This window comes from Colius striatus, chromosome 4 (genome assembly GCF_028858725.1).
Source record: "Colius striatus isolate bColStr4 chromosome 4, bColStr4.1.hap1, whole genome shotgun sequence".
NCBI lineage: Eukaryota > Metazoa > Chordata > Aves > Coliiformes > Coliidae > Colius > Colius striatus.
In genome coordinates, this window is record NC_084762.1 from 3462345 (window position 1) to 3484379 (window position 22035).

At 41.5% G+C, this 22035-nt stretch overlaps 1 protein-coding gene across 1 annotated transcript in view; it reads left to right on the top strand.

The window, feature by feature from the left end:
• Window positions 1-22035, top strand: part of MBOAT1 (membrane bound O-acyltransferase domain containing 1) — a 52236-nt gene that overhangs the window by 5436 nt on the left and 24765 nt on the right. The window contains exons 2-4 of the mRNA XM_061995015.1: window positions 16171-16316; window positions 16847-16924; window positions 20472-20567. Of these exons, the coding sequence (XP_061850999.1) occupies window positions 16171-16316; window positions 16847-16924; window positions 20472-20567 (320 nt within the window). The remainder of the gene's footprint in view (window positions 1-16170; window positions 16317-16846; window positions 16925-20471; window positions 20568-22035) is intronic.

A 22035-nucleotide genomic window follows, 5' to 3' on the forward strand; every position in this document is an offset into this window, starting at 1 on the left:
GGAGCCCCTGATGGCTTAGAGTTTACTGTGTGTTGGCCAGCCTGGCATGGTGTTTAATGCCCTGGCTGCTCCTTGGCATCTCTTAGAGTTCATGAGAATGGGCAGCGCTGGAGGGAGAGCTGCCAAAGTGCAAGTGATGCTGGTAATCCCTGGGCAGGGGAGACTGCAACGCTGGGCTTGGCATCAGTGGAGAGGTGAATCCAGCCTTTTGTACTTGTCCAACACCAAGTCTGATGTCAATGGGCCGTGTTTCTCTTTGAAATGAAAAAAGTAAATCCCTCTGTATGTGACCTAGTAGTTACAGGTAACAAGGTACTAAACCTTATCTCCTGGATGCTCGCATTCTGAAACTCAGGCTTGCTCTTTAAAGCCTGATGCCTACATTTCTACTATCCTTTCCCAATGGATCTTTTTTGTTAACATGCGGTTTAGATCAGGAGTGGGGAGCAAATCTTTTTTGACTATCCCCACTTAGCACACTTTGTGCATGAAGTGGCTCCAGAGCATCTACACATGATGGCTTTCAACCCTTAAGATTCTGAGGATGTGAAGCTGAAGGATGTGTTCCAAGAGCCTGCAGTGCTTCAGCTGCTGACAGGCCCATAGCAGCACAGTCCAGCTCTTCTGAAGTGAGACCCTCCACGCAACCAGCCATGGCAATGCGTGGCATCCTGATCCTCTGCTGCTTTGCTCTCCAGACACACTTCTGCTGCACCACAGTGCTTACTAAGATAGGCAGAGTGGAAATCTCTGACCTTCATTTGATGGTTTCTTCAGAGCATAGTACTGGTCAGGCTTGTTTGGTCACTTCTAAACAATGGGGAATCCGGGCAGTTCTGCAAGGGGCTCAGCTGGGTCAGCCTGTCCTGCTTCTGCCAAAGAGGAGAAAAACACCAAGGGGAAACTTTTGGGGTGATCCTTCCACAGAGCATGGTGGGATTTGGTCATTCTCCCTTCTTACACTCTTGATTGGAAATGTTTGTTTTCACCAGTCCTTTTCTTTTACTCTGGCTTAAGGCTTTTAAACAGCTTTGGCAAAATCATAGGTGAGCAGCGAAGCAAAACCAAAAGCACAAGCAGTGGTTTCTGACACAGATGGGTTTTTAGAACTATTTTGAAGAGTGCTGCTTACACTATGCTGCATCCTTAATCACACTGGGTGGGAAATGTTTTTTGTAGTATTTTGGTGGGGAGAGCTGGTCTCATGATTAGAAAATTTCAGGCATTAAAAGAAATCTCAATAACATAAGAAAAAAATCCTTGGAAACATATTTTTGAATCAAAGCAACGGAAACATTTTAAACGTTCCCAAAGAGTTTGTTGTCAGTCATTCCTTTAAAGTTTTAGTAAAATACTTGAATGAAAAATATTTTTTAAACCAAATTTCAGAATAGATCCTCATGCAACATTGCAGTGTATTGAGTGGGATGCTGTCTTAAAGCGTGTGACTTCCTTATGCAAAGGGTAGATAGACCTAAGTGTGCTTATCTGACTGTAAAGTCTCCCTAAAATCTGGTAATCCTGTGGAATAGCAGCTTTAGAAGTTATTGATCAGTGTCAGGTTATATTCTACGATCTTTAGAATCTGCTGGGGACATCTGAGAGAGAAAAAAGAGGTAAGAAAATGCTCCCTTTAGGTCATTTTTTTGGCTTGCACGCAGAATGCTAAAAAACTGAATCATAATTTCAGGTCAAGGAAGAAACTTCAGCTGCTGGCCGTGGTGCACAGGGTGGACCTTCTTCCACAGGCCCTGGTCTTGTGACAAAAGCCTTAAGTTTCTTGTGGTTTCTTATTCAAGTGCAATTTGGCACTGGTATGCAGATAGGGTGGGGATGGAGAAGGCAAAACAACAAGGTAAAAAGCGAGACATTTGAGGACACCCCCCCCCCCCCCACTTCCATGTTTATTTTCAGGCTCATAGATCGGTCTTATTTGAAACTTTTTTGCTTTAAAGGACCATGGGATAGAAAAGATTTAATTATTAACTTTTACACCCAGCTTAAATGACATTATAAACTGGTGAAAGTAGTTTTTTTTCCTGTTATCAGTGCGAGGGAGTGTTAAAGAGCAGCACACTATTGACTTGTTTATCTCATGTGCGCACGCACAGAGAACAGGTTCAAATCAGACTCCTACAGTTTGCTGTTAAGTATTTAAATCAGCAAATTCCAGCTGATGGATTTGTCTATTTGAGAGAGGGTTTTAGAATTACTTTGCTCACTCACAAGTGGAGTTTAAGTTGTCTTACATTTCTAGTTCTTAGTGGCAGGGCTTCTCGGGATGTTTTACCAGCTGAGCTGCATTGAAGGTAAAAAACAAGTGTAGGCAAATGGTTTGGAGGCAGTGACTGAGAAGGTGAAAGGGCTTACTTTTTGAGTCAAATCCAGTGTTTGATGACAGCCTTACATATCCCCAGTGAGTGGTAGGCACTCTTAGCACCCACAGCTGTTTATGCCTTTGTGCATACACTGAGTTCATGCGAATTCTCTTGAGGCAAAAAATTGTGGTCTGTTGTTGCTGCAGCAACAATAACACTGTGCTCAGTGTATGGGTGGGTTTTGCCTGTTTTATACAAGCACGTTGGAAGTGTAGGCCTGTTGCTGTGGTACACTGTGAAAGATGATAGACTCTTGAGAGAGGAAACATTTCTTTGGTTTTTATTCAGAGGATGTTAACTCTAGTTTAGCGTTACCTTTATTGCTACATCTCTGCAAGTGGGCCAGCTCCCCGTTGCAAACTGAACATTGCAGAGAGGAAAATGGACTCAGCAGTTTGAAAACAGAATATAGAGATGTTCTGCCATTGCTAACCCATAAATAAAATGAGGAGTAGAACAAAGAGTGGTCCGAGGCAGAGGGAAATGGGTGACGTGATTATGTTTCTCTTCCATTGTAGTTGCTCTTGTCAAGCAGATGACTGTAGCTGTTCTTTGCCATGAAAATGGAAATCTGAAGGTAAAAGAGAAAAAAATGCAGGGTAAACTTCTTAAGTGAGTGAAAGAACTGGGTTATTTGATTTAGAAACGTAGATAACACAGTGAAGGTAAAAGTGAGCAGCATAAGTGAAATAGATTTAGGACTTATCCTGTCTCCCAGTGTTTCTCCAGATGAACAGAAAAATGGGGCAGCATTGGAAGGCAGTGGATTCATCAGTGATTCAAATTAAAGTCTTTTTCATACAGTCCAGAACTGGACTACGAGGCTCATATCAACAGGAGAGTGCTAAGGCCAAGGGCTTAGCCAGAGCTAATGTGGACTTGGATGTTTATATGAAAAACACAAGTATCTAAGAGTAAGATACTTTATAGCTTAAAAGGGAAACCTTCTGGGAGTTGGTATTCCTTTGTCAGCTCCTTCCAGGGCCTGTCTCTTCTGCTGGCACTAGTTCCTGGCAGCTCTGTCTCTGGTGTTGCTGATGCTCTTTGGGATCCCGAGTCACTGCTGGCAGTCCCAAGTGCAGCCACTCCCGTTGTGGGTGAATGGGTCTGCTGGAGTCATCATCCTCTCCCAGGGCTTGACTCCATCCCTATCTCAGTTTATTACCTGAGTGTCTTCACCTGCTGATAGACCAGGAAGCAGCAAATCTCTATGGGGAATATCCGCCAACGCCCAAGAGAGGTCATATCTCCAACATCCCACTTTCAAGGAGCCAAAGCTACAGATGCCCTTCTGTTAGTTTATACAGAAAGTAACTGCCTCCTTACATGCTTTGCAATGTATTTCTCTCTTGATTATCCTTTTAATTGTCTATTCTGATTTTTAACTGTTGTTTTGGTTGGGTTTTTTTTGTCTATATGCTGAGCATTTCCTCTCTGTTCAGTTCATGCTGCGTATCTTTAACATTATATCTGAGGGTTTCATGGTCTGCATATTTGAAGGAACTACAGCAGTACGTGTCTGGTGTAGTCTGTCTTCATCCTTTGATAAGGTTCTGACATCCTGATCAATGGTTTGTTATCTGTTTATCAGTCATACATTATTCATACTCCATTACCTCAGTTGCCTATCTCAGTCAGGCTTCATGCTTTTTTTGGCCTGGTTAAAGTTGAGTCAAGGTTTAAATGGTTATTTAGAGAAAACTGAGTCTCTATCTGCCTTCTCATTTTCCTTTTTCTCTGATAGTTCAGTTTTTAAGCATAGTCACTAACAAGGGCAATATACCAGACCGGTTTAGAAGACCCTAAATGGCAGTTGTGCCTCTGTTTCTTGTGTCTAGGTTCGGGTCCTCGCAATTGCTTGGGCTATTTCTGCCTGTGACACAGTGGCCTCATTTATTTGCTGGCAAATAGAACTACTGGCTTTTGCCCTGGAGAGGCTTTAAACAGTCAGTGAGGACGCAGGTCCTCGGTCATTGACTCTAAGTCATATCTCCTACATCCTGTATAAAGCGCTGCTCATTGCTCAGGTGCCTTCCAGTGTCAGGGAAGCTGAAAGGCTACCAAACTCTGCATTGCAGTGCCACAGAAACAGTGGGAAAAACTCCAGGTGCATTTTGAGATATCTTCAGTTTGCTAAAAATCAAACCTGAAACGCTTTTGTGAAGTGCTGCTGAGATAGCCAGATGTTAGTGGTACCAAACCTTGTGATAGAGAGATGGAAGTAAGTTTGACAAGTCAACTGTGCAGATCATGCAATATCCCAGTTTGTTAAAGCATGTTATGTTAGACTTTATGTATAAAGAGCTTGTTTGAAAGGGAAGTTATTTATGCAGCTTAAAGAATTATCAAGTTTCTTTTCCCTGGCTGTGTTCAAGTTCAGTGGGTATTTTACAAAGAGCTCACTTGAAGTTTCTGGCATGTTGTTGCTGTACTTTGTTTCTTGGACAATAAGTTGCCCATCACTGTGTAGCAGGATCCTCACACTAATAATTCTAAAATGTAAAAGCATTCTTTGCTTTTTTTTTTTCCCAAAGTATTCAAGGGGGAAAAAAATGAAACCTCTTCCTGTAGCCTACTGATTGCTGTCCTTTCTAAAGGAAAGCAAGTTTCTGCTGTTGCTGACTCGTAAGCATGGCAAGAATACGCCTGGGGAATATATATATAATACTGTGGTTAAGTAATACAAACACAGGTGGTTTTTTTTCTCCCTGATATGGCAGTTATCTTTGGAAAATATCAGTCTTGTAACTCAGAGTTCTGCTGTCCTCTATGCAAACAGAAGCATGGAACTCTGAGCGGGGGGATATATATAAAGAGAACAGTGTGCTTTTAATGAGACAAAGAAATGAAGTCTCTTTTTTCCCCTCCAGTGTAGTGCAAACAATATCCAAGCATCTCTTCTTTTTTCTTTTTGGTTTATTTTACATTTCTCTCTGCATATTTGCCACCTGACACTTTGTCATGCTGTGTGTTTTCCTGTTAGTTTTTGTTTTGATTTGGTTGCTAAGTTTGAAAACCAGGCAATCTTGCTGTTTGGTCTTTTTTTTTTGGAGGGGGTAACCCCTGGAATTCATTCAGGGCATGACTTTTTGGAAAGGTACTAATGCTTTCCAGATATTTCAGTTTAATGGCCATTGAGATGTTTGATGGCACTGAGTCCTGAGCCTTCTGTCATCTCCAAGTTATTTGTTTTCATTAGTGTCTGAAGTTGAACGCCTAAAATTAGACATGCTCCAAAGTTCAGCTTCCAGAGAGATCTGCTGTAGCCGTAAGGTGCTTGTAACACAGGCATAACTAAACAGCTGGGGCTATGTTCTTGTCTTCTTGCATGGTCCAAGATCCAAAAGAAATGAGTGTCAAGTCAGTGTGCTGCAAACTCGGAGCAGAAATAAGGAAGGAAAAACCAGCCACCACAGGATATTGTCCCTCTACATGTTTTATTGGTGGCTTCTCTTCCTGCCACGGTTCTGAAGGGATTAAAAAGTAGTCTGCAGCATATGTGAATGAAAGTTAGATAAACATATCATATATTAAACAGCACAGAACAATGATTTTACTTTGAAACTGTAGAACAATAGGGGAGAGCAGCGTTTTATGTCAAATCTCCCGATTGTGAAAGCGGGTATCTCACGCTGGCGGTTACAGAGGCTTGCTAATTCTGCACAGTCACTGTTACAGCAAAGGAATGAGATGCAGATAATTGGGCTTGAATTGAAAAAAAGCCACCACACACAGCTCTTTGGAAACAGGCTGAGAAATGAAGGAAGAAAGCTATCTAAAATATTTTGCTTGCCAGCAGAATCAAGGGCCGCAGTGGAAATGGGGGACTCTTCAAGCAACTGCAGAATAGAAAGTTTTCATTGTTTACAGAAACAAAGTGAGTTACTAACTGCTGTGTTTGCAAAGGTAATTGCCAAAATGTAAACAGAAAATGTGATTTCTCCGGTTGAACAAAGGGCTCTGACTAAAGTTTACTACTACAGAAGGTGGTGCTGCATATATTCCCTCCCCTTGCACCGTGCTGCCTTGTCTTCTCTTGTGAAAACACTCAGTTGTGCATCTGCTGACTGAAAATTAGTTCTAACAGAGCAAAGCAAAAAGTGTGAGCAGATTCACTGAAGATTTCCCCTGCCCTCACCGATGGTTTTCCAAAAACTTTATGTATCCTCTTCTGCCTGTGAGTGGGTTCCATGCTGAAAGGTGGCTGAGAATGTTTTCTGTGGCTCGGTGGCACTCTGAGATCTGTGCTCTTTGTTTTTATAGGTTGGAGCAGAAGAACATCCATCTTCACCTCTCCATGTCGATGTACCCTGATGTTTTTTAAGCTCAACTAGAAGCGCTTTCTTTGTTGTTCACAAGGGTTTTTCCTTCCTTCTGTGTGGGTGCTGTTACAGGGTGTTTCAGAGATGCAAAACTGCTTAGAGAAGGAGGAGAGGAAGAACTGAGGTTTGCAACACCTGCTTGCAGAAGCAGGAAACCGACTGCGTTTGGCTACACCCACCACGTAGGAGCATTTTTACCCTAGAACTCTTCCACACAAATCTGACTGTAGAGACACCAGTGATTTTTCTTCAGAAGTGCCTCCTGATTACCACTATTTATTGGGGTTTTTTCCCCCCGACTTTATTTCAGGCACTTCAAATGGGCTTAATTTACTGCAGAATGCAAGCTTCTAGAATATGATACTGTCTTAAGGTGTTTAGTGGTAATCCAAAAAGTGGAACATCATTTCTCTCTTACAAATAAATGGAAGCTCAGCTTCACAATCTAGAGATCTCTTTAACAGAAAGAAGACGTTTATCAGCCTGCAGTGTACATTTCTACATCTCATCTTACCCATCTAGATTCCTTTTGTGGTAGAAGTACCTGTTTTAGACTGCTGGTTTAGGAACAAATGAATTTTAACCTAGAATTGCCTATTTCCCCCCATTGACAATGAAAGAAATTTAGACAGACTAGCTCAGGTACTGACCTCTGTGGTAGATAAATTCTACCCTCTATTTATGCAAAGTCCTTGCATACATTTTTAAGGCATGTCCTAATACACTAATTTTTACAGTGTCCTTGTTTTAAGTTGCTATGAGCATGATTGAAGTACAGGATGTTCCAGACTTTGGACCTAATAAATTCCTATGTGATACCACTGCAATGTCTGAATGGTTTAGTCTTTGATCAAGCTGCTTAATTTCAAGGATAATGTGCCTAAATTTAACACAGTGCTGACAGTTTCTACAGTGAGGAAAAGGAGCCCAGCTTTCTTTTGGTTTAGAATAACTCGTTGACTTTTTTTCCCCTTACTGCTGTTTGTTTCTTTCTGTTGTTTGGACTCACTGGGATATCACTGGGGTAATGTGAGCAAAACCACTCTGTTTCTGTTGGTGTATATTTTTAAACACCACTGACATGTATTTCTATAGGAAAGGAACTGAAAATAGAATTGCACAAACAGTGCAACAGCAATGACGAGGCAAGTTGTTTTAGATGTGCCAATTCCAGTTCCAATGAAGGATTGCACTTGAAGCCTACTGGTTTATTTTTCAACTGGTGAATCTGTGCTGGCACAAGGCTTTCATGTGGCCTGACAGTTAAGTGTGTTTCTGCTTTGGGACTTGAGAAACATTGCTGTAAGGATCCTGCCATTCCTACATTCATGCAACTCCCAGTGGTATTTGAGGAATATCATTTACATTGAAGCCACAGGAAGACGTGCCAGCAGGGTGGCTGGGTATACACATATGTCTGTATTGTCCTCCTTCTTTGTGTTTTGAATAAATCAGCTATGTGCTTCTATCAGTTACACAGGCAAAGCAAAAAGCTTGCCTTGCTGTGCTGTGTTCTAAGGTTTTATAAACTAAATCTGGGGAAAAATGCAGATCTGTGTTGATGCCACTCTTAGCATTGGTACTTTCAAGTTGTTTACTGAAGAATAAAAAAGCAGAAACTGGGCTGAAATCTCCCAAGTAGTTAGTGTTTGAGGCTGATAAAACAGTAGTTAGTGTTTGAGACCTGATAAAACCTGTCTCAGTCCTGCTTCGTTTTCTTGCTGACCCTCTGTCTGTGATGGATGGGGTGATGGTGTTGGAGAGCAGGGACTGGGCAATGCTCGTGAAAAGTTGTGTGAAAATAGATGTTTGGGCTTTGGGAGCAGTCCTCAGGCTTGAGAAGACAATTGGGAGAATTGAGAACAATATCTATTATCCAAGAACTCGTTTCTGAGGAAAAAGTTATGTAACTGGTGTATTTATGATCATGAAAACTGAGGATCCAAGCTACAGTTAAGCTGCCTGAGCCCTACAGATGGCAAAGGAAGGGGGCAGCAGTGCTGTGGTGTCCCCACCATGGAAGATTCTTAGAACTCTAGGGACTTTCAGAGGAGAGATTTTGCAGGCATCCAACTCTTTGCTTTGTTTTACTCTCCTGGAGGTTTCTTGTTTCTGGTTGGTTTCACTTGAGCATCTGTCTCCTAACTTTACATACACTTAAATCACATCTTCAGAGTGGAGCTTGTGAGAAGAGCTGGGGTGCTGGAGCAAGGTGATGATAAGGTCAGTCTGCTCTCTCTGCATCAGTATGAATCTACATGTAAGCAAGGAATGCAAGTAATACAAGAAGCTATTGTTCCTACAGATTCCCTTGTTCCTGTGGAAGCTTTTGGACAAGCAAGGCTGGGGCTTTTTTTTTTTGGTGTCAAAATTCCCCTTTGGATAACAACATTTCACTCTTTTTCCTTTTCTCATTAAAATACCCTCTGCAATTAGACCTACTGGCTGTAGTTCCACTTATCTGCCATGTTTACTACACCTGCTTAGAGGTATGGGAAATTACTCTTTTTAAAGTACTCTTTTATTGTTAAAGGCACTGTAATTAGTGTGCTACCCCACAGCTGGGTAGTCCAAGAAATGAGGCAGCTCTCCTAACAACCTAAAGGCATTCTGGCTTAAGAAGACCACTGGAATGGTGAAAGGCTCCAGCTAGTTTGGTTTTACTGTTGCTTCTGTTACAGGTAAGAGTTAGTGCTGGTGATCTCAGGTCCAAGGGAATTTCATCATGCTATCTTTTGGCACTGCTCTCTGACAGAACAGTAATTATCGAGTTACAGGTAGTGGCAGAACATCTCTGCACATTAATGATCACTACTTAAACATCTGTTCAACATTCCAATTCAAGTGTCAGAGCTGTTGACAGCAAGCTAAAGCTGTATTTGGATCAGGTCCACGTGTTGGATTTATCAGCCATCAAAGGTAAATGTATGGGTGTGTGACTTAGCATTATAATGTAGGTTTGACTTCTCAAGCTTACTTTTGGCTTAAACATTTTTCCTTTTAACATTTCTGATGACTCAGGGTCTCATCTGCTCTAGAGCTATATTTGTGTATCCTGCTAGTCATTATTCTGCTCGTGGCTTCATAGAGGTAATCCAGAAAGAACATCTGTTTCAACTTTATAGTCTAAATCATGGAAGGATATTTGACCCTGCAAGTACAGAAACAGCAGAATTCACTCAGAAAAACAGTCATCAGGCCAAAATACTGTCAATTTAGCTTATTCTGCTTTACCAACTTCATATTCCACATGCAGCAGCAATGAAAAAGCCAGGGCTATGGGAACTGAGTGCTGCTTCTGAAGAGGATGATAATCTTAAATTAGTCATGCATATACTCCTCTCTCTCTCTCCCATGAGAGAAATTCTATTTTCAAACCCTTCCTTCTGCCCCCTCAAAGTCTTCCACAAGATTTCTACAATGCAAAGTCAGTGAAATGAGTTGTTTCAGCATAATATTGGACATATGGCTTTTGGGTGGATATATCAGTATTTCCTCAGTCTCCTCTCTGATCCATGCTGTTTGCAATTCACAGTGCTTGGCTGTAGACAGCAAATACAGTGTCTTGAAAGTGACAGTCAGTTCTGATTTCTTCACAAATGCCTGTTTGTGCTGTGTCCTGGTGCACCGAGTTCTGTGTAAAGCAATACCACTGTGGACAAATAAGTGGAGCTGGCCAAATAAGGGGAGCTGCACAGATAATGTTGTGGAAATACTTTTCCTCTGTGGAAGCCTAAGGCAAAATTCTAGCAGTGGGAAACTTGACGTGGTTTCTGTGATTCTACTCTCTTTTTGGGGGTGTTTATCACCTCCTTGCTTAGAGTTAAATGATCTCAGTGGAGAATATTTGTCCTTCTGGTTCATAAAAATAGTCTGGAAGATGAAAATATTTTGAGAAATCTTGCTAAGTATCAGATATCTCTGGGATGATCTGGTTAAAGAATATTCCCTCTCTCATTCTTAACACACCCATTGCAAATACCACCACTTGGATATTATAACAGCAGGTCTCCTTTTCAACATCAAACCAGAAATATCTCCAGCAAAGTGAACTTCAGACGTATTTGTTTGCCAGGTGGCTTTGGTTGCACGTGCAAAATAACCTAAACAGAGGAAACAAGTTACTGCACTTAGGTAGTTTTTGCTTTATTCTTTGAAAGAAAGACACCGTCTTGGAAGTTGGGAGCTGATCCCTGGCAAAGTGGAATGCTTTATTATGGCATCCCCTTTCCAAAATACTACCCAAGCACTGCTGGAGTCCACAGACAGTGGTTTGACTTGAGAAGGAGTTGCTGCTGCTGTCAGTAGTTTCTATAACAAGGTTTGTTACGCTTTTCCTAATCCTGAAAACAGCTGTTTGGTGATGTTTGGTAAGTGAGGGAATAGAGGAGGAATTCTAATTTACCAAACAAAAACTTTGTAGCAGCCTCCTAAACTGATGCTCAGTAGCTCAGTAGTAGATAGCAGCAAATAGAGTATCTTGACCATGGGCTACAACTTCATCTTTATACTAAGCCACCATGGGAGGCCTCTGTTTGTACACTTGCTTTTACCCAGCACGTGAAACGCAGGTCTAGAGCCTTATTCTCTATTTTAGCTGATAAGCTCAATGACTGGAATAAAAGCAGAAGTATCTTCTGTGCCATGTGTAATCTGAGGACAGTCTGTATCATCTGCTGCAAGCTGAAGTGGCCATGGACCTGGATGCTAGCTGGGAATATTCTGGCTGTGCCACGGCACTGTTTTACCTCTGTCTGTGCGAATTTTCAGTGTGCCTGCTTTTTGTCCAAAGGCTGTGTGTTGTGGGGGATGCATCAGCATCTTGTCAGCCATCAAATGGCGATTTAGCAGTGTGATATTCATAGGGAATGAGTTATGGTATTAGTTGGAATTCTGCTTACAGAGGACTCTCCGCTTTGGGTAATGGACTTAACTGCCCTTTGGAGTTTGGAGAAAAGTGTGTGGTCACTTTGTTCTAGCCTCCTAGATTTTTGGAAAGTGAGATCAGTTTTTCTGCTGGTATAAGGGAAGAAAAAAGTAGTAAAGGAAAAGCAAAGCATTTTTGTGGTCGAAACAGAATGCAGGAGTATTCCTCCTGATACTTAACTATAAGGAAATGTTAAAAGCACTAAAATAACAGACTGCATCCCTAATCTTACTTATTTTCTCTTCCTAGAGTGTGATCTAATAACCCTCAAATGTCTATAACCACTTCTTTAAATAGGGAGATTTGCAGGAACAAGGCTTGTGGGATGAGGGACAGCTGAAACTTTCTGAAGTGTGTGATTAGCCACCTACCCTGAACTACAGTAAGTGGTGACCAAGACTATTTGTGGTCACTTGGTGGAAGGATATAAAGCCAGGTTTTGGCTTCCTTTCACATTTTCTGTGGCCCATCTCAAGAATTTCTAGCTAGGAAAAGCACTTTCCATGGGCTTTTCTGTGTGCTTTTTCTGTCATTTTCCAGTGCACCAAACAATACTTTTACCTGTCTCACTTTTAAAAGACCTATGACTTATCCTTTCCTCTTAGAGTAATTTGACAAACTACTATTTCTTTTTAAACCTCCACCAAGAAGCCAGTTTACCTCCAGAACAAAAAATAATCATTGTTCCCACTAAATATTATTAGCAATGGGCTCATGTGCTCCAAATGCTGAGCTTTTGAGAGGCAGGTATTTAATGCCAGATACTTGGAACTTCTCTTTCATGTTTTGCCAGCTGACTGTTGCCCTTAAAAGTGCCCATCTGCAGGTGGATAGTGAGACCAAGTAAAAAGAGCAAAATGTTTTATGGTTTTACTCTGAGCAGGGTTAGAAAATTGAAGAGGTGACTTTCCCGTGTATTATACCTTACTTGTTGATGATGACTGTAAAGGTGACTCCAGATGCTCAGGAGTTAGTGTTTCCCCTTCCTACAGTACCAATCCAACCTTTACCAAGCTGGTTTCACCCTATTAAAAATGAGACAGGGCTGAGGCAGGTGGAACTAACCTTTTATGTGCTTTGAGGGCTTTGGTTTATTATATTATAAGGGGATCTTGAAGCCATTATCTTTGGTTATTCTTGTGTCAGTGCTTGGTTGGTTGGTTTGACCTGATGGCTGGTTTTGGGCAAAACTCTGATTTGTAGTCTAAACATCACATTGAGTTACTATTACTACAGAATTTGCGTGAATAAAGGGAGGAACTAGGTTTTATTGCTTTTTCTTGCTGTTCATGTGTAATGTTTACATGCTCTGGATCCAGCTTGCCTTTTAAAGTTGAGGCTCTTAGATATTAAAGAATTCCTTAACCAGACAACAATAACTTATCAGCCTAGTTGGGCTGGAACTGTTCCAGATCTTCTCTCTCTCCAAAAGAGCAGATATCTTGTTTCTGCATTGCAAGGCTGTCCTCAGCTGGCTGTGACTCAGATACAAGTCTTCCAGATGTCAGTGCCAGGATGCTGTGATGAGATACTTGCTGTTCTGTCATCCAGTGGTTAATCATAGAAGATGAAAGGAAGATAGTATCTTGTTTTGGCAACATGTCATGTGCTCTGGCTCCTGATTTTATTACCACTTACTCGCTAGAGCGTGGAAGAAAATGAATGTAGAAAGCAAAGGTGTTTCTTTCCTTCTAGTAAAGTTGAAACCAGGTGTGAGAAAAAATTGATGGCAACACTGGGTAGGTGTGATTAGCTAAAAACATGGGTTAAATTACTTACAATGGCATGTCAGAAGAAGAAAGGTTGCTTCTTGTATGATTTCTCTTTCCATGTTATTGTTTTGCAGGCAACACTCATCAATGTTTAGAAGCCTGCAGTTTACTGTTTACAAAGTGTTTTCTAGCAACAGTGGAAATAACCAAAAAAGAAATAACATGAACTCTTTCCTCTTTGGGAAGAGAAAGGGAGAAAAGTGTGCCTGTTGCTTCTTAAATGTACAGAGTGAAGAATAAAATTCATGTTAAGGAATGTAGTGGAGTCTCTGTCAGACCAACTGCCAGTGTCTGTGTGAATGCTGCATGTATTACAAATGTTACATATAAGTATTAGAGGTGGTGATCATGTGAAAAGCTGTTGTATTACTCTGTGGAGAAGAGACCAAATCTGGTCTGGTAGCAAAGCTACTGCTCATTTTTAAATACAGAGTTCAGCCTGCCAGGCAACACACCTTTTCTCAGCACTTGCAAAGGATTTTTCCAGTTTTACTGGTAATAGTGGCAGAGTTGGTGTGCCTGTGCTAACTTTCATCCCAGGAGCACAAGTAACTCGTGCTCAGAGGAACTAATAGTATGAACAAGCCACAGCATTTATGTGCTGTCATACACTCTGTGTTAGCTTGTGGTGAAGTCTCTGCTGCTGTGGTTACCTGCCCTAGCTGTGTAAATGCTATTACAGGTGTGTCTGCATAGGATCTTGCAGTTTCATTTTGCTGCGTGTATGAGCCTCTGAAGTCCCGGTATCTTTAACACCTTGAACTGAACACACAGGAACTGGATGAAAGTCAAAAGCAGACCTTTGCTTATCATGATGGTTTTTACTGGTGTAAAACTTCTATGAGTGATGCTGCAGAGAAGAGGATGTTGTCTTATAATCAATCAGCCACCTCAGGTTTCTTGTAGTCTCTGCACTTTCCTTCTTTATACTGAATCAGAGGAGCTCTGTGTGCCACAAAGCTTTTCCGTGCTGGGTGTATTAGTATAACCCTAAGTGAGAGCAGGCTGCAGTAGGATTAAGGTTCACTGAGTTGTCGCGGGTGGATTGGCATCCACCAGTCTTAGGAAATCACCTAGAAAGGATGCAATCAGAGCAGCCCTGTAGGGGATACCCCATCCTCTCCAGCTATTTCTATGGTACCTCTGGCTCTGGAAGGAAGGGAGGGAGGAGTTAGTGTTTTGAGTGTGACTATGTGGGAATAGACAAGATGAGAGTTTGACATCTGTACTGCAGCATCTGGGGTTTGTGAGACCAGTGCCTTCTTATTTTCTTCATTAAAAATCTTGCACAGAAGTTAAGAATTGTCTTATTTCATTAAAGCTTATTGTCATAATAAGACATGGCTAATTACTTGCTGTTGGGTATAGCTTTATACTGTCTCTTATAAATGCTGGTTGCTTACATAAACAGGAAATAAATCGATACCATCTCTGCTCCAAAGAGCTAAAACTCAGCAGATCTAAATATTTAAATCATGGCATTATTCTATTTCATGACTGCCTGCATCACTCAAATCAAACAACTGTGGCAATGTGGCCAGCAAACCTTTAATGAAAATACTCAGGCAACATCGTGTTGGATATAGTTCACCAGAAGAAAATCAGTGTGGGGCTGTAGTGTGTTGTCAAACACATTGCAAATGTTTTTGACAAGAAGCGTGTCTAAATCTCCACCTCTGGACAGCCAGCATGTCAGAGCATTTCCAAGTGAGATATATCATTCTGTCCTGGACTGATAGCTTTGGATAATCCTCTAATCCAAGTGATTGCTTAAATATTGCAGCCTATTTAGTTTTGCTCACTCTAGGATGACTTGCTGCTGGAAAAGGGCTGCAGCTGAATAATTGACCTTCATCTCTCTGGGGCACAAGCTGGACTTAAGGATGTCATATCCTAATGCTGTATTGCTCAGTTAGAGGCAGCCCCTGAGCTCTGTTGTTCCTCTGGCTTCTGGGATTTTTGCTGAGGCTGTCAAAAGAGAAGGTGACTTGAAGAAGGCAGCTTGGTGTTGTTCTTGCTCTGAGGATACTGAAGTTTTTGCTTGTAGTTGTGTCTGACAGGAGTAGCCTCTGGTCATGGACTGCTTGCCCTCTATATACACCTGCTGTCACTACCTCCTTACAACGAGGCCAGACTGCTCTGTAGAGACACCCAGCAGACAAAGAACAATTGAGAAGCATTTTCTTTAGCTGTCTGCATGATGGTGGAGCAAAGTTCTTTGTGCTTTTGAACTGTGAAAGTCCAGTAAGCTGAAAAGCCTGCCTGTAGGATGCTGTGGAGAGGAGCATTTCAGCTTGTGAAATGGCATTGCATCAAGACTGTGGATTTTGCCCTTAACTTTAAGGTTTGTGGAAAAAGTTAAGCACTGGAACAATTGTTCTCAGTCTGCTTCCTGGCCTCTGCCTCCAAGGGGACTGAGAGGAGGCTGATGTGCCCTGTGCCAGGGTTGAGCTGATGTGCCAGTGCTGAAGGCAGCCAAGCAGAGCCTTCTTGAGTGAAAACTGCCCAGAGCCCATCCATACCTTGGGTAGCTGGAGCCTGCTGTCCCTCTTGCCTGAGTTTCTGGCTTGCTACATGCTTGTTTAATCTCTTATCTTATTGGCCAAGTTACTGCTTGGGCTCACAAGTGAGAATGCTAAGAAACAAAAGATTCACGGCTCTCACTCATTTCCCCACTCTCTCTTCTCCACTCGTTCTGAGAACAGAGCAGCTCCTTCCCCTCCTCCTCCAAGAATCACAACCTCTTTTTTTGTTCTGTTTGTGTTTTACAGATCAATTTTGTAGCCTGCCAGCTGTTTGCACTTTTGGCTGCGTTTTGGTTTCGTATTTACTTGGGTCCCAGCCATGCCAGCTCTGCTGTTCGCCACGCGTTTGCCACCCTCTTTGGAATATACTTTGCTGTCTTCTGCTTCGGGTGGTGAGTATTTAGTCACCATGTAGACAAGGCTTGGGTAAAAATACTTTTAAACTTCATGCCAGTTTGTCTAGATTGCATCTTCTTATTTTTTCAGGCACTTTTCTGTGTTTTCCTGAAAAGAAAAGAGTTTAAATTCCTAACCAACATAACCATCCTAAAGCCTCAAAGTAAAATGAGCCATGAAATTATTTGTAAGTGAAGTATTTAATCAGTGATGTTTATTCTGGAAGTTAAAACCTCACCAGTCTGCTGTGAAGATACCTCATTTGGAAAAAGATATGTCCAGTTTGAATATGCACTTTGAGCCAGGCTGCTTTTTCTTTCAATGAAACACACTGGCAGTATCTTCTCACTAAGCATTAATCTCTGTTGGATATTCAGATGTCATTGTGATAATCCATGTTTACTGATGCCCTGACAGGACACTGCATTTATGTCATTTGCATGGAAAAAATATTCCCTCTCTCTGAACTGCCAGCCCTTCCAGGTCATGTAGAAGTTATCTAAATACTCACTTTGTTGTCTTCAAGGTATTCCATTCATCTTTTTGTCCTGGTGATGATGAACTATGGCATTATGAATATGGCAAGTATTCCCAACATCCACAGGTGAGCTGATGTGGCTGCAAGTCTGGACCTGCCTTTCTGACAACTTCTTTCATAGAGAAGCACAAGGGGTTGTTTAGGATCACCCTCTCTTCTTTCCTTCTTCTCATTCCCAGTTGCTTGCAGTAGCTTTGTTCATTCAGTTACAGAAGTAGCTGTATTCTCAATTTGTGGGTTTTACACTGATATATTGCATTTCCCTACAAAATTGCTGGCCTCAGAAGTTGGCTTTTGCACACTTTAATAATTCGTGCTCAAACCTCTGGTTTCTTCAACATAATGAAGTCATATTCTCCTTGGTTTTTTGTCATTGAGGATTGCTTTTGATAATCTTTTTTAATGTGTTTTCCCCACTGCTGTTTGGCCTTTAGGTACTTTCCACTCATTCTTGAGTTAGGTAGTTCAAGTAAGGTCACTGTGGCAGCTTAACTTAGTGATCTGTGAAATTAAATCTTACATTTGGTACTGGGTTTGGAGCTTGAACAAGTAGAAAGCACCAGAAATATCACTGCTTTGAAGCAGAAGCTTATGGCATCATCACGAGAAGTTCTCCACCATGGGATCTTTCTTTTCCCTATACAGATGTCTAAGGGGAAGGAAGACACCTAAGAATCCTGAAGTGCTTTTATCAACTGTGTGCCTTCCTGGCCAAAAGACAAAAAGCACTTTTGTGTGAAAATGAAAACTACATGGTAGTAGTTACATCTGCTGCTTTCACTAAGAGGAAGTTCGTGTGGAAGAACTTCTGTGCTCAGTCACTGAGCCTTCTCATCTGGGTACCATATTCTGTTAAGAGTTCAGAACTTGGGAGTTTTAAAAATGATGTAAGTGGAGCTGTTTGCCCCCCATCAATATGCACAAACAGGAATTCTTATTTGTTACAACTGCTACTTCATAGCAGGCTACAAGGACGAGCTGGCAGTTCTTCCCACTTCTTTACTTTTGTGTAGTTACCCCTAACAGCATGTGGTTAATTCTGTGGTTTGGTTTGGTGTATGACAGGTGATTTCTGTCTCTGTGCCATATGGCTGTTTGTGTAGCTGTTGCTGAATGTTCACATCCATGTCAGTCTGGACTGGGGAATGGAAACCTTTACTTTGCTTATCTTCAAGGGCTGTCTGAGGATCTGATGCTCAGATAATCACCTCTCCTTCTTCCTTATCACTTCCTGAGGTGACTCTAGTACCCAAACAGAATCCATCACCTGTAATTTTTTTAGGATGGCTTAGAAAGGTCAACCATAAACAACAGGCCTGACTATAGCAGTCACTAGCAAGATAGACATTAATCTATCTAATTAATTCCACCCCCTCACAGAGTGCAAAGCCAAACCCAGAAATAATTAATTAAATGGGGGAAAAAATCATTAGCCTATTCTGTTGGAAGAAATTTCCTCCAGAGACCAGAAGATGCTAAAAATGTGCATTACTTGTCCCCTGGTCATTGCCCCTGCCCATCATCTGGGGAACATGCAGGAGTTACTGATTATAGAACCAAGTCTACAGAGGGAATCATCCAATACTTACTTATGTCTTCCTAGACAAGTTGTGGTGGGAAGGAAACGGGCAGTTTCAGGAAAGGGAACACCCTCACTCTTACTGTTTAGCCAGTTAGTCACAACATGAGAATGGCTGTATCCTTTGGCACAAATTAAAGCTGCTTCATATAGTATCACCCATTGCTGTGAGATTGTCATGGGTCGATGTGAGTCAATGTGAAGTAGCAATACAACGTGCTGAAAAACCTTGAGAAGACTGGGAGGATTGGGTTAGGACTTTTCTGCTGTATCCCTCTGGCCCTCTGTGTGACTCCAAGTACATCCACATTATTAATTTTGCTAAAATAACAGCATATTCAAGTTGCTTGAGAATAAGCTTGAAAAATACCAATTTAACAGGATAAAAATATAATGCTGCACCTGTTCATACAGAGGGCCTGGAAGAGCACAGGATCCTTCATAGTGGGTCTCCAAGACTTTGCTTTTTACCCCTCCAAAACCCAAGTGGAAGTGAAAAAAGGAAACAAATAAACTGTGTAGCTTAACCTGCACGCTCCTTATCTTGATTGTTTTCTGTTAATTTGCTGTCTGGTGAGGCTGCCAGCCTTCAAGACCTACAAATGAGCAATGAATCTAGCAGCAGGAATGCTCCCAGCTGCAGCAGCAATTCAGTATTCCTGTCCCTGCTCCCTGTCTTTCAATCTAGGTGCTTACACTTAAGCACTGAGGCTTATTTTAGTGGCTTCATCCCATCTATCACCGTTACATGTCTAAGCTGGGTAGTTTGCTTTTGGAGGGATGCTTGCTGTTCTCCACTGATGAGAGGGAGCAAAGGACTTTACTGAAGCTGGCCTGGATGTCTGACTCAGATAAAATAAGATATACTCTGCTTTGAATCTCTTGAAGAAGCTGTTGTGTCCCCTCTGTCTGCCTTTCATCCAGCTGTTTGCTGTGGGCCATGCAACCCACAGACTGTCTTGCAATCCATCACTGTCACTCAAACCAGAGTTTATTAGTCCCCAAGGAGGAAAAACTCATTTCTTTAAAGCCAACTGTGATTTTACAAAGGCCTGGCTCATTTTCAGTTTTCTGCTTGCTTTTCTCCTTGTCTGTCTCCCATGTGGCTAACTTCTCATATGGGGGAAACCAGTAGACCTGATCCTGGCCTGTCCATGTGATGCAAGCCTTTCATTCTGGTGGCCCAGCTCTCCATTGCACTGACTGGTTTGCTTCATGTGTCAGTCTGTTTATAACTATCCATCCCCTTCTTACCTCCTCTATATCCTCCTCCTTGCTCAGTTAAATTCAAGGAGTTCATTGTATGTAAGGCTGCGTCTGCCCCATTGAGATGCTGCAACATTTCCACTCCTCAAACTATTCAACTCTTAAAATAGAGTCATACTACTGTCCTGCCTAACATAATTTTGCTATCATCTTGAAAAACAGAGAGTGAATTTGTTATAGGTCACTTAAAGGAATGCTTCCTCAGTTGGACTCAATAGTCTTAAAGGTTGTGTTCAACCTAAATGATTCTGATTCTTCTGGAAGACGGTGTGTTTCAGCATGTGGAGCTGAAAAAAATGGACCATGTGTCATTATCTTCCTTCACACAAAATCAGAAGAGAGAAAATATCTTAAACTTGAAATCTTTTCATTTCTGGTAACTCTGAGGAAGAGTTGTACATGTAAATAAAGAACATTTACAGAGGAAAAAGGCAATGGAAAACTTCAGCGACGCACATACAGCATCAAATACTAATCCAAAACAATAGGTGAGGGTGAGAACTCTGAAACTGGAATGCTCAACGTGAAGTGACCCTGTTTCTTCTTTTTCTTTTCGCACCCCTAGTATGACGAGACACCTTTGTAACATTTCAGCTGGGTACACAAAGCTGTCAGCCTTCTCGGAAAGCTTCTGCCAGATCTTGTCATGTTAACAACCTAACTTGCAAAAAATCAACCTCCTAGACAAGCCCAAACCCAATCTGAGTGATTCTAGTTCTTGTTGGTACTTGTGTTGGTAACTGTGTGTTCTGTATGTTATGTTTTTAGGTACTCCTTTGTTGTAGCTATGGGATACCTCACGTTGTGCCACATAAGCCGAATATACATATTCCATTATGGTATTCTCACGACAGATTTTTCCGGGTGAGTGAGTCCACAAGCTGGGTCCTGTGTCAATTAGTACTAGTTGAATCCAGTACTTTTTGAGACTAATTTCTGTGTTATCTGTGGAGCACCTGCAATTTTATTTCCTTTAAGCTTTTCCTAAGCCTTTTTTTCTCAAGGAAGGAATACATACAGTGTGATTGTTTTTTGCATTGACTTGTTTCTGCAGTTTTCTTGCTAGGCACTATTGAATTAGCAAGGTAAAGCCTGATTAGCTAGATAGCTGATTGCAAGGGGGAAGCCTTCACCCACATTGTATAGGTAACCAGTGCTAGTGCCATCAGCTTTCCAAGACTGGTTCCCTAAAGCAATGAGACGGAAGTTAAATGACTGTTTCCCATGGTATTCCTCCTTTGCTCTCTTGTTCTCCTTTGTGCACGTAGCAGCTTGCATGCATAACCCTATGGATGTGTACTTGCAAATGTATTTTCCTGTTCTTTAGTAATAGTTGGTAGTGCTGTTTGTTTGGAGTCTCCTCACTTTGAAAACACAGCTTGTAAACCACAGGTAGAGCTGGAGAGAACAAGGTAACTTTTGAGTCGTGTCTTAAGTAAACTGAAAAAGAGAAGCTAAAGCTGTGCCTCACCACTTCAAGATTAACAAGTAGGGAAAGCTGTTCCTTACTGGTGACTAGTTAATTTTTCTAACCCATGCAAAGTGTAGATTTGGTCACTGACTCCCAGAATCAAAACTGTACTCAAGCTGCTTGCAGCAATTTCTTGAATTAAGAGTTTTTTCATGTATTGCGTAGTACTAAGGTGCAAATGCCTTGGTTTTAAAACTGTGTGCCAGGTTTGAATGACAACCAGTGCCAGTTTGCTGTGCTGTGAAAAAAATATCTAGGCATTCCAAACAAAAAAGTAATCAAACTTCTCTCATTGATACTATTTCACAAAAGTGTGGTGGCACGGCTTAGGAATATTCCCTTGACTGAGCTCTCAAAGAAAACTGTTTGGGTTGGAATGCTAGTTGTGAAATAACTGAATGCTGTGCTTCCCTCTGAATTCAAATCAGGCTTTGAGAGAAACATGCATGTCTTATTTTGCTTGGTTTGCCATGGCTTTGATACGTTGTGCCTAGGAAAACTAAATCCTAACTCTTCCTCTCTCTTTTCTCTGTCTTATTTCCTCTTCTTTATGCTAAGAGGATTGTGCTGGTAAGTTGCCTGGTTTGTATACAACTTTATGAAAATGGTAATACTAACATAGAGTTTGGGGTTTTTTTCTTTCATCACAGCCTCAGACTGAGTATATTATATGGCCTTAGGGAGAAACTAGTTTAAAATCAGTCAAGGATCTTGATAGGGATTTTTGGAAGCTAGTGATAGATACAGTTTCAGTCTAGCAAGCTACATGAGCAAATGCCATATGCATATGGTCATCTGGATGGAAATCAGAGGTGCTCCTCATCCCTGTGAGGTTATCTGCTCAATTAAGGTCATTGAGCT